Source organism: Jaculus jaculus, chromosome 15 (assembly GCF_020740685.1).
Source record: "Jaculus jaculus isolate mJacJac1 chromosome 15, mJacJac1.mat.Y.cur, whole genome shotgun sequence".
In the NCBI taxonomy this organism is placed as follows: domain Eukaryota; kingdom Metazoa; phylum Chordata; class Mammalia; order Rodentia; family Dipodidae; genus Jaculus; species Jaculus jaculus.
In genome coordinates, this window is record NC_059116.1 from 1,163,591 (window position 1) to 1,176,631 (window position 13,041).

The window sequence follows — 13,041 nt, forward strand, 5'->3', positions numbered from 1 at the left end:
TGGCTTTATCTATTACTGTCTAGTTATGCAATCTATCCATCTATCCACCAGCCATCCGTACTTTCTCTAATCCTGTCATACATTTATCATCATAAAACCTGTCATGCTTTCAATTCTGATTGAATCACACAGGTAAAAAGCCTAGGACCAGCCAAACAATTTAATCTACAGAGCTCCTTATTGGCAATGCAACTGGGAAGGCACAGCTATGCATAAGCAATTCCATATCAGGCAGCCTTACACAATACACCAAAAACAACAGTATTGGTACCCAAGAGTGACAAAGTTATTTAGGATGGCTGCATTGTTAGTAGATAATCTACTGCTCCATCAAGGCTAATACTGGTTGATTGCAAAGAGTGAAAATCTAAGTAGACCTATGAAGCCCAGAAAACACAGTTTAACTTTGCAACATTTTACACGGGTCTGAACACGTATTAAAAATTCCAAAAAACAAACTGGGTGTGATTTTTCTTTTTCGTGTTTTTTTTTTTTTTTTAAACCTATCATGTAGAAATCATGGAAGGAAGGAGCCATTAAACCCAAACTTTTCATAAGGAATGACTTAGGGATTTTTACATTTTTCAATGTCTTATATAGAAGTTAACATAAAGCTGGGCCTGGTGACACATGCCTTTAATCCCAGCACTCGGGAGGCAGAGGTAGGAGGACTGCCATGAGTTCAAAGCCACCCTGACACTACATAGTGAATTCCAGGTCAGCCTGGGCGAGAGTGAGATCCTACCTTGAAAAACAAACAAACAACAAAAAAAGGTTAGCAGAGCTTGGAAAGATGCCCTCCCTCTTGCTTTCTCTCTCTCTCTCAAACAAATGTGTGTGTGTGTGTTTGTGTGTGTGTGTGTGTGTGTGTGTGTGTGTGTGTGTGTTAGTTACAAAAAAAAGAACATAGCTTCTATAACTTGGTGGTCAGGTTTGCTTCATGATTTTTGCAAGTCATCTTTCTCAGAGTTAATTAAGTAAACTGAATCCTAAAAGGTTTTACTAGCAAAACTGACACTGTAAACTGGCTAGAGCATGCATCCTTTAAAGGCAAATGCATTTAACAACCAGGCGCCTATTGCCAGTTTTAGCTTAGGCCATGGGAGCGCCCAAGAGGTTTCTAACATCATGCATTCTGGGGGAAGTATGATTACCAGATTCATATCAAAATATCTAATTTTACAGTTATCTTATTTAAGTTCTTAATACAGCATAGGTTTTTTGCTCAAGTGTTAATAGAAAAATCAATTTTAATTCACACCAGCTATGATCATTTTAAATACCACAGCTGTCACCATTTGAAAATAACCAATTTGAGCATATGCATTTCTGTTACAAATATAAAAAATTAAAATATAATGGAATTTTGTCTTTCCCTCAGAAGTAAAATGGCTAAAACAATGGTAGTGTAAGGCCATCTTTGCTCTAATGTAAAACTGGGCTCCTATTTCTTGGCTGACCAATAGATGGCTTAAAGGAACACAGAAAAACATCATTTTAAAGATGTGGCACATGTTTAATTATGGAAATAGTATTAACAATGGAAGAACTAAACTAAACAGTTGATATCAAATGGAGAGTACATTTAAGTAAACATTTTGCTGTGAAGACAGGAGGAGATTAAGTGGGATCCATGGTACACATTAAGTCTTATTAAAGTCTGAGAATTTCAATAGGACAAAGTCTCAACTCTTATGGTAACAACTCTTTTCCAGGAAAGAATGACATCTCAAACCAGCCATTTGATGGGAAAATACATGTTCGTCCTTCTCAACTCAATTCTAGTGTCATTACATTTCAATGAATGAAATGATATTTTTAAAGAATCTTTTTTAAAAGAACAGGGCAGTTTCCAACTGTCTGCACAAAGTTTAAATTGGTTTGTGTGAACTGCATTGTGCATGATGAAAAGTCCAGAAATTCTAGAATTATATTAACAAACATTGCCACCTAAGCTACAGGGAGGAGCATGGCTCAAATGTTTGAAAGCTGATATTCCACAATTAAGACCAGGAGAAATAAAGGAAAGGCATAATCTTCAACCACACCATTTGCAAGGTTATATAACTCATCTCTTATAACATTTTCTCTACATCTTCTAGCCTCCTGGCCAATATGTAACCAGAAAACTAAAATCTGAAGATTTCAGTCCAGATTTTCAAGCCTACCTTCCCCTCCCTTATAGATTCCCAGGATTAAGATGAAAAGTTGGTCATATCTGTAACTAAACAACTTCTACTAAAAAGATGACATATTTTGCTCAGGGATAGGGAAGCCTGTGCCTTCCCCTATTATTTGCATATTAATTTCAAAGCTACATGAAAAACATTGTAGTCTTTTAATCACATCAACACACAAAAAGGCACTACAAAGTGAAACTACACTTGTTAAACATTTATCCCAACCCCCACATCACACAAAAGAAGCCCAAGGAAAACGGCAACCACCCTGCTCCTGAACTGCTCAGCCTTTCTTCTGAATTGTAATAACAGGTGCAGAAATAATAACATCCTGGCCAATCAACTTTTTTTCCTCTGATTTGTCAGTTTAGCTTAATAATGACATTATGAATGTAAACATTTCTGCAATTTATATATAAAAGTCAATAAAATAATGGAGTACAGAATTTATCCTTTTTAATTTTTTAAGTAATACATTTGATTATTTTAATCACATCAGTACTTAACTGGATGGGGTTTAAATATGCATGTAACACCAATTTGATTTGTTTTATTCGTTAGAAAAGCGATTGAGTAATACAGCATTATTCTTCTCATTTAAAAAAGAAAGAAAGAAAGAAAGAAAGAAAGAAAGGAAGGAAGGAAGGAAGGAAGGAAGGAAGGAAGGAAGGAAGGAAGGAAGGAAGGAAGGAAGAAAGAAAGAAAGAAAGAAAGAAAGAAAGAAAGAAAGAAAGAAAGAAGACAGACAATTTGGGAGGTGGGGGGAGAAAGTCCAAAACACATTCATGTTGTTCTCATCTTAAAGATGTGGTCCCAGTGCCTTCCAAATGTCTTTCATTATAAATACTTTAAGATGGTAACCCAAGAGGTGGGAATCAGAGAAGAGGTGAGAGTCAAAGGCATCCTTATAGAAGGCTGACAATAAAAACAAGGAGTGCTTCCATACTATGGATAAACTTTATTGGGCTACGGTAATAAGACTGTGGTTGGTAAATGCATTAACTATTTTTAAAATGATGTGAGAGTTTTTCCCAACATAGCAATTCCCACTTGGACAAAATTATTATGGGTGTAGTTATTCAGTACTCTATAATTCTCAACCCTAGGTTCTAAAGGTGAAAAAGCCATGTCAAATGTTAGCTTCCACTGTTAACATCCCCTATTCATTTTCAGGTCAGCGACAATGGAAGCAGCTGGGATTCAACTCTCCCCACTCGGTCTCACCAATTACCTCAATGTGCCCTCTTTTAAGATGAGTGTAATTTGGTCTCTAAGAAAGCACAGCCCTATGTCCCCAGAGATGCCAGCCAAATCCTGCATTTTTTTGGTGAAAAATTAGAGCCCGAAAATAGACCATCACCTACACTACTTCCATTTTCTTCTTAGGTATTTTAACCCAGTATCTATCCAAACTAGGGGAGGGGTGACTGAGTTTAAGGCAATATCCTTTCAATAATAAAATATCACAGCTGCCCTTATATTACTCTGGAATAAAATGCCTGATTTCCTTAAGAAACGAGGAAAAACAATTTGTATAGAAGTAAGAAAGTAATAAAACCAACATGGAATTTCAAGACAACACATCAGAAATGGGAACTTTAACATTCTAACTAGATTTTGGTCTTGGAGAAGAAGTACACCTGTACGTAAAAAGTTGTCCTTTGAAAACTAAGTCACGCACCTTCAGCCTTTCGAACAAAATGTCTACCAAAGTTGAAGTAGAGCCATGTATGACTCCACAGTGCTTTCAGCCTGCAAACGGGAAATTTAACCTTAAGAACTGTTCTTCAGGAGAAAAAAAGGTTCTGCTCAATAAAATGAATAACTATAAAATATGACAATGTAACAAGTTATTTATCATAGATTTTAAAATGTTAAAAAGTCTGCATGCATTTAATTTTTCTGGAAATTCCATATTTAATTTTTAGCAAATCATACCACTTAAAAAACTATCAGTTTTAACGTTATTCATTTTTTCTGGTATACAGATCATTGTTTCTCTCCTATTTATTTAGGACTATGTTGATCTCCTGAACAGATTACAAATACTTGATGAATATACAGGGTTTTACTCTTTTCATAATCAATAATATTTTTACACATATACTTTTACTCTGAGTCATCTTCAGGTTATTTTGAAACCATAAAGGGTTAATAAAAATAAAAATCTAACCATGAACAAAATTTGAAAAGACTCTGCAATCACTTTTCAATTATATTGACAATGGGCAAAATGTGCTTTTTAAAAGTCTGACAATATTGATAAAGTGGGGCAAAGTCTAATAACTTGTATTCTGAAATTCTCACAGTTATAAACCACACAATTAAGTTTGCTGTGTAGACCAAATAAATGTGTCCATTGCTTTCTCTTCTTAAGGTAAAAGTAAATCCAAATTTGAACAACTTTTAAAATTGCCACAGTGGTATCTAAAATCCACATATTTTCAGTGAGTCAGAAATTAATTTTTTTTTTTTTTTTTTTTTTTTTTTTTTTTTTGTCTTATTCTAATGTTTTGCTCCGATGGCTGGCTTCCCACCATATACATGACCTGCTATGTAACATTTTTTGTTCATAGCAGAGCAGTGGTAGGAGTCTTAGTGGCAGGCCTGGGAACACCACAACCTTCATAACTGTGAGACATGACGGCGTCTAGAGTGAGACGATGACAAAATCATTTACCCCAAAAGATTTATGGAAGAAAGCAATTATCTTCAGACCTTGACTGTGGCAGTTCAATTGTAGTTAAAAGAGAAAAAGAGAGAGAGAGAGAGAGGGGAGGGAATGCAAAATATTCCACATTTCTAGTGGAGCAGGAAGCAAGCATTCTTTAACATGAGTTCTTACAGGCCAGGTGGAAAGGTGTTCAAACAGCAAACAGCACACCAGCAACTGCACAATCCCTAGGCCCTTCCCCATTCTAAACTCCTTCCTCATGATGATTGAAACAATGCCATCACCTAGTGCTATGAGGAGGATGCTGATAATTACCAACACTGTACTCAAAATGTTTTAACCTACCAGGAACCAGGGATAAAATAAAATGAACCAATCCATATTTTCTTCCTAAAAATTAAGTCTCCAGAAAAATGTTCAAACTGGCATTTGTGACTCTCAGGCAGGGATTTTTAAATTTTAAGAGATTTAAGAGAGCAAGATATAACCACAATATTGAGTATCATTAAATATAAAAAGCAAAATGAACATAGATTGGTTTAAAGAAATTAAAATAAAAATTTTATTGTCATTTTGAAATGGCTAAGCAAAAATGCTTTGCATGTCAATAAAATCAAATAGGAAGTTTGCAAAAATGAAGATTTTCCTGCATGCTTTTACTTGGATATATATAAATTTTCAAATCACTAGAGAGTTGAAAAATTTATGTTTGTGACCTAAGAATTTTTTTCTCTGTGATATCAATGAAACAAATGTTTTTCATTGAAGTCATTTATACTGGCTACTTATATTTACAGCCAAGGTTCTGAAAATAGTAAGTACATGAAATATCTTTTTAAAAAGTCAACTGCAATTTGCATGGTGGATCCACGAATGAAAACTTTAAGACCTAGTGGTTTACCTACATGTAGTTGTCACAATCAACTGTGATTTTTTTTTAAGGGCCATATGTAAAATGTACTGTGTGATATTATTCCTAGTGTTATTTAAATATTAATATTTTATGACAGCACTTTTATGGTAAATGTGAAAGAGCTGAACACTTCATGCTCTAATTTTAAGCTTCAAAACTGTAGGCTGCTGACGGTGAATGGCACTTGTCGAGGTAAACTTTCTTCTAGGAATGCACTCTCAACAAAGATTCTGATATTTAGATGTTCCTATGTTTTACATTAGGAATAGGCATTACAAAGGGGTCTTTTTGGCCTTCATATGAGAAAGAATCAATACCAATTTTCACCTTTGCACTTATGGGAATGAAAGCCTTCACAACATATCCAATTGTCAGAATATAAACATGGGAAGCTTGGTATCATTTGCTTTTTGAGATGTGATGACATGACAAATCACTATTTCAAACAACTAGTTTGAAACCTGGTTTGAAGCTTGTTAGTATAAAGCAAAAAGAGCAATTACAATAATTACAGGTTTCTGTATACGGTTTAACACATGCACACGCTGGCGAGAGCTGGTGGTGTGATCTTAAATTACCATTAAGGAGAAATTTCACCACTTTTGTTTTCAATTTCATTTGCCATAATTTTATCTTTGTGGACTTGCTGTATTTTTAGAAAAATGGAATTTTACCCTAATAATTACTTACTAAAATTCTTATTCAATGAATAGGAAAGTAGGTGCAAAAATTAAAAATGAGGGATAGGACTATATTAATTGTAGACCAGGTAATACCTGATACTTCTTGTGTCCTGAATGAGAACATGCAGTGGCAAAATTTGACATACACTGGAATTCCTGCCACTTAAAAGAAAGTATGCTGATTTTTTTTTTCTGCCAAACAGTTCTCCAATAATTGAGAAATGCTTCACAATTTTTATTTAGCTGAAACTGAGATTCACTTTAGCATTGATTCACAAAAAGACAAAAATCACAAATAATACATTGGCTATGTTCATTGGCCTAATGAAGACTGAGTCCTAAAGACACCTCTGGTTTATATTTCATGATTTATTCTTTGGTAGAAATCAGGTTATGATTATTTAAGTTTTTATTTTATGAAGTCCACACTTCATGATAAATCACTTTCCTTCACAGAAACATGGAAACAATCTGCTTGGGGACATGGTCATGTGGACACACTTGATAACTTAAGGTAATAGAAAACTCACATTTTGCTTCACCTATCCCAGAATATCATTATTGAAAGCCTTTCTTGCTAAGAAGTGAGAGCAAAACTGATCTTATAATGACTATATTTCCCAGTTCAAAAGAAAGATAACCATTCTTGCTGTCCTGTTTGAGCATATTCTTCCTACAAGCTAAAATCATAGTGTTCTAGTATGATTTTTCCATTTTTCTTTTGTTTATTCACAGGGGAAACCTGCTTCTTCTGGCCTCTCTCAAATCAGAGTTCAAAGTGAATTATACAAGTAATTGACTTGTCACTGGGGGGAAAAGTGCTCAGTGCTCTGGTGTCTTGAGAAGAAAGTGGTAGAACACATAGCTGACCACACTTGACGCTACCAGTTTGGGTTAGAGTGCACATTGGTTATATATGTACAGACACACGAAGGCATGTGCCTTTTCAAAGTCCAAACAACAAATTAAACTCAAGAAATGTAGTCACCTCGATAGGCATTCTGAACAATTAACGCATGGGCACACACAAGCTCCACGAGATGTCTGGCAACAAATCAAAAACTAGTGAATTCAGATGTAGAGCCAGTACAATACCCACTGTGGAATCAACAAAAATCTGCTGTCCCAGTGCATGCATGAAGGCATTTTTAAAAATGGGACAGAACTGGCCCTTCATGGGGGACACACAACTGCACTCTGTTTCTCAAAGCTCCCAGGAAGGCCAACTCACTACTCATAGCTTCCAAAGCTTTCTGCTGGTGCTCCAAATGGCCATTTTTTTTTTCTAAATATAATGTATGTTCAATTTGCCTTTTTCTAGTGTTTGAATCAATAGAGATACACATCGCCAGATTTGTTTTTAATAAACGCCTTAAAACAGTTCCTATAAATACATTCCCTGTGACAGAGTGATCTTGATTTTATGAGCACCATCCTCTCAAAAAAAAAAAAAAAAAATCTAACAACCAAAATATTTGGCAACTGAGAGGGCATATTAGAGATATGATGTCATATTCAGCATTTTCTTATGGTAGAGGCAACTGGCAATCTGGGAATGGAATACATATTTTTAAAAATTCATTTTGCTTACTAGAGAGTTAAAATGTCCAAATATAAGACTAAAATTTTGGTAATTTGGCCATATGAGATGCAGAACTAATAATAAGTATATAAACATCCTATCACTGGTAACCACTAAAGATGAAAAAATTATTTAAAAGTGCATTTGTTGTAATTCCCTATAGTGCATAGAATAGAATCCTGAGATGTATTTTCTCTCTTCAGTGACAGTTTTCTTGCTGGTTAGGATAGCATCATTCACAGAATTCATATAAAAAGTGCTTTAAAATGAAAGGTATGAAGTGTGATGTTATATGGGAAAGGCAAAAGGATAGCAGGCAAAAGTCTTAACTCCATGAATTCCAAACAGTTGCAACTTCTTAGAGAAAAGATGTTGCCTAATACCAAGATCTATGATTACAGATTTAGTCACTTTGATGGATATATAACATAAGACATTTGTTTTAAAATTATAGTTTCCTAAGCCCATTCAACTATTCTAATTACACACTGTGTTCTTATAAGATTTATTTTTTAAAAAAGCAAGCAAATATGTTTAACTTTTGATGATTTGCTCCTATCTTTCAAAATTAAAGTAATATCTCAGTTTCTCATTCATAAAATTGGTTCCTTGCTTATTTTCCCAAATTAGATCCTGAAAAGCTCATGAATGTGTCTGCCTACCACTAGAAATCATCTATATGTATATAACCTCACATGCATATAACCAGCATACACACACACACGCACACACACACACACACACACACACACACACACATTTAATTCACTTGTGCCAATAGCTACAGCAGAACTGGGCCTTCCTCACAGCCCTCATCGGTCCCTTCAGGCCGCAGTATCTCACTCTGATTAAGATCAATCCAAATCGAAGTTCAAAGTAGAAAAAGAGAACAGTTTGTACATACACGGCTGCTTTTCACTTTCCCCTTTCTTCTTTACTATTTTAAAATGGATTTTTGTTCCTCCTCCATCCAACTCTTCCCGAGAGTCCAACATACCGATTCAAAAATATTGAAATCCTTTCCCTTCAAAGGGCCCAGGCAAAGGGGAAAAAAATAATAAACCTCCAGATGGCAAGTATAAACCTTCTGCTAGGGGTATACACAAGATATCAGACACTTTTTTCCCCTTAACTAAAGCATTTCTGTTGGAAGGGGGAAAAATGAGGAAAGAAGCTGCAAAACACAGAAAACTTACAATAATATTGTTATATGCATGAATGGATCCCTACATTTTTTTCCTTCCCCCTTTTAACTTAAAAATAAGCTTACATAATCCTCTCCTTAATTAGAAATCTCAGTTTTATGTCTCTGGTTTATTTTAACCTTTTAGTTTCTCTCCACTACCCACTGCACTTAAGTTTCCAACTTAATAAGACTTTAGATAGCATAAAATCGTCCAGAGAAACTTACCCCAAATTTTCTCTCAGGCTAACTTGGGCTTTTCTCAATCCTCCTTCTCACATCTCCTTTTCCTTTCCGTCTTTTAGAAGCAAAAAAAATATTTTCTAAAAGTCGGGAGATTTTTGTTGTTCCTGTTTTTTTTTTGTTGTTGTTGTTTGTTTTTTTGTTTTTTTAACTTACGACCTCCCAAGTTTACCTTTCTGCAAACTTTCTGTCTGGGATCCACTCTAAAGCTCAGGAAGCATCTATGGTTCTACACTGGGGGAAAGAAAACAGCAATCATACCCTAGGATTGGCAGATGATAACTATTTCATAGCACCCAGGAAGGCGCGGCAGCCCTGCACAAGTCTGCAAGCAACGCTCCCCGCCTAGGATGCTCACCGTTACCACAGAAAACTTGTCCAAAATCCCCCTCGCAGCCCGCGTTCGCTTACCGCTTTCCCATTATAGTAGTACATCAAAGAGTTGCCGCCCATGCCCGGGATTGTGTATGCGCAGTACATGGTCTCGGATTCTTTTTTCTCCTCAGTACCACTCTTAACAACTTTTATTTCAAAGTCGCTGTCCCCCTTTTCACAACAATTCCTTCAGTTGCATTTTCCCATATGGCCGGGCCAAGCGTGGTGAATATGCAAAGCAGGAAGAGACCATTCCCGGCGGGCGGGGGGGCCGCGGCGCTGCTGTCAGACGCGGCGCTCGGCTGGACCGCGGCCCGCGCGGATGCAGGACGACGCCCGGCGCCCGGCCCAGGACCAAGGCCGGCGCCGCGACCCGCGGCCACCAGGCTCCGCTCCACTTTTCTGAGGGACCTTTATGAGTTCCTCCAGTAGTGCCGATTCATACAGTTTTCTGCAGTCCTCACCCCTCCCTCTCCCTCTCCCCCTCTCTCTCTCTCTCTCTCTCTCTCTCTCTCTCTCTCTCAATCTCTCCCTCTCCCTTTCTTTTTTTTTTTTCCCTCTCTCCCTCTCCCTCTTTCTCTTCTCTCTCTTTTTTGTTCTAGGCACCCTTTTCTTCTCTAAAATTTCCACTCAACTGCCTTAGGGTAAAAGTGGAACAGGGTCCATTATTGAGTAGAATACAAATGCAGTTAATTGACTCCCCCTCTCTCTCTCTCTCTCCCTCTCTTTCTTTTTTGTTTTAATTTGATTAAAAAGCGAGTGGCAGGAAGGGAATCGTATGATGCACATCTAATAACTCTGCCATCTGTCTCTGCTGCTGGCTAGCTCCCAGCATTGTACGCAGCTGCCTGAGAACTCGATTCGGAGAAAGGGGAGGGAAAGGGGAGGAAGAGAAAAAAAAAAAAAAATCCACCATGTCTCTGACCTCGCTCAAAAGGAGAGAGGGGGCAGTGTTTTCTGCTGCTTGGTCAACAACCTACACAACGGGGTTGCGGAATGAAACAGAGCGACAGACCGGCCCGCCCAGGGCTCTCCGCCCCGCGTCCCGGCCCAGTGCGCAGGGTGGCCACGAACTTCACCCCGCTGCGAAGAGCAAGCAGCTGAAAGCAGGGGCAAGTCTCCCCTGGGGCTGGGCACCTTAAACCCCACAGTCTGCAGCCTGGAGTGCAGGGACTCTGCAGGGCCTACCACCAACTTAATGCTTTTGTTTGCTGAGTTCTGAAGCAAGTTTACTGGTAGGTCTGAACCTTCCAATAATTTACAGCTGTCAATGCCTAAAATTGCACCTTACAGACCATATTTTCATAATCCTGTTCCAATCCCAGCAGCCTGCTTTCGGTCTATTTTCACAAGCGTTCCTCCATCCACATTTTTACTAAACTTACACATTTCACTGAACTTTGAAAAACAAAAACCTTTGTCCACCTTTATTGGTCACAAACGAACAATAGGATCTGTCCAGATTGCAAGGTTTCTAAGGAGCAAGAGGACATTTGTTGTCTTTTGAAAAATATATCAACCAACAATGGGAGGGGGGCAAAAAATAAATAAATAAAAGGAAAGAAAAGAGTGGGGGAGAGGAGATGGGTTGACTGGAGCCTGCCAAATTCTGAGCATCACAGGAAAGGAGGGCCTCTGGGAATTGATCCCAAATGAAACTAAATCATTTGCATATGCCCAGGCAAATACCACGGAGCATACATCTATTCTTCAGAATCAAGTTTAATAATTCAAAGCACCTATTTCCTTACAATTCAACATGGTAACAAAACACATTCCCTATTAATAAACGAGGGGCTGAGGTGTTGGTCTGAAGAGCAAAACCTGGCTAATGGGGGAAAGTTTCCCCCACATTGAGTGCCCAGGCGCGCGCATGCACACACACACGCGCGCATGCACACACACACACACACACACACACACACACACACACACACCCAAGGCCCAGAGGTTTGTCTAACTCACTTGCTCTGCATTTATTCAGAAGGTCCCCAGAGATTTGTGTAAACAGTACTTGAATTATAATCACACATTTCATTCAAATTTCATGCTTTGAGGATTTTTTCCTCATTAGAACAGTTAGTTGTCAATCTGACAGATCCCATTTGTAACCTTTAAACCACCCTCAGTGTTTAACACACAAGGCCAGGGTGCTCACTACCTAGGACTGTCCATGAAATTCACAACTTAGAAGGAAGTATGGAATTTAGAGAAGTAAGGATAGGGGTCGCTATTACTGTTCCTTTGTCATTTCTTCGGAAAACCCTTTATTTAGGGAGCTGTTTCTAGACCCTATCTAACTTTTCATGGATGGACTTATGGGTAAACAAGTTAACTGTTTTTATAGACAATCATTCCCTTTTATCTACATAGAATCTCTTTTACATATTTTGAATAAAATGAGTTCTAATAATTATAGATAAATAAAAGTCATACTTTAAATGAGCTATAATTCACATTTTCAAAATCAAGACTCTGATTTATTTTACTAAAAAGTATAGAAGTAAATATTTTAATCAGATGAGGTAAAACAGATTTTAAGCATTGACATTTCACTGCATGGATCTAATAGCTAGAAATAAATGAAAATGGGACTAGGACATTAAGCTTTAGAGTTTCATGAAAGGAGGAGAAATAACAAAAATCTCCAAAGTATAGATGTGCAATGGCTAATAAAGATATTGAGCTCTGCAGAGTGATTTGTGAATTATACCAGTGAGACAAGGTGTATCATCATCTAGTGATCACTGGGTTTTGGTGTGTTGACCTTGGAATACATTTCAGTCACAGAACCCAACTCAGCGGCTTGTCAACTGACATTTCTGCAATCTCAGACTCTGAAGTTGTTTCTGTGACAGGAATATCACACATGATAAATTTTCAGCATGACACTTAGGAAGTAAGTATAGATGTTTGAGAACAACTGACACTATTATTATACATAAATCTATGTGTTTAATTGTTTTAAAAAGAAATTTTAATCATTTTCTTGTTTATTTTATTTATTTATTTGAGAGTGATAGAGAAAGAGGGAGAGAGAGAGAGAGAGAGAGAGAGAGAGAGAGAGAGAGAGAGGGAGAGAGAGAAAGAGAATGGGTGCACTAGGGCCCCTCAGGCCACTGCAAACAAACTCCAGACACATGTGACCCATTGTGCATCTGGCTAACGTGGGTCCTGGGGAATCAAACCTAGAACTGGGGTCCTTGGG

General features: G+C 37.4%; 1 protein-coding gene across 18 annotated transcripts in view; it reads right to left on the reverse strand.

The window, feature by feature from the left end:
* Positions 1 to 13,041, reverse strand: part of Tcf4 (transcription factor 4) — a 349,556-nt gene that overhangs the window by 85,051 nt on the left and 251,464 nt on the right. For 2 of the 18 annotated variants that reach the window (XM_004654761.2, XM_004654760.2), the window contains exon 1: positions 9,870 to 10,090. The exons of 15 other annotated variants lie outside the window; for them this stretch is intronic. In XM_004654761.2, coding sequence (XP_004654818.1) covers positions 9,870 to 9,938 — 69 coding nt within the window. In that variant the 5' untranslated portion in view covers positions 9,939 to 10,090. Of the gene's footprint in view, positions 1 to 9,443; positions 9,744 to 9,869; positions 10,091 to 13,041 lie in introns of those variants that run through there. One more of the 18 variants, XM_045135214.1, reaches the window with a different exon arrangement.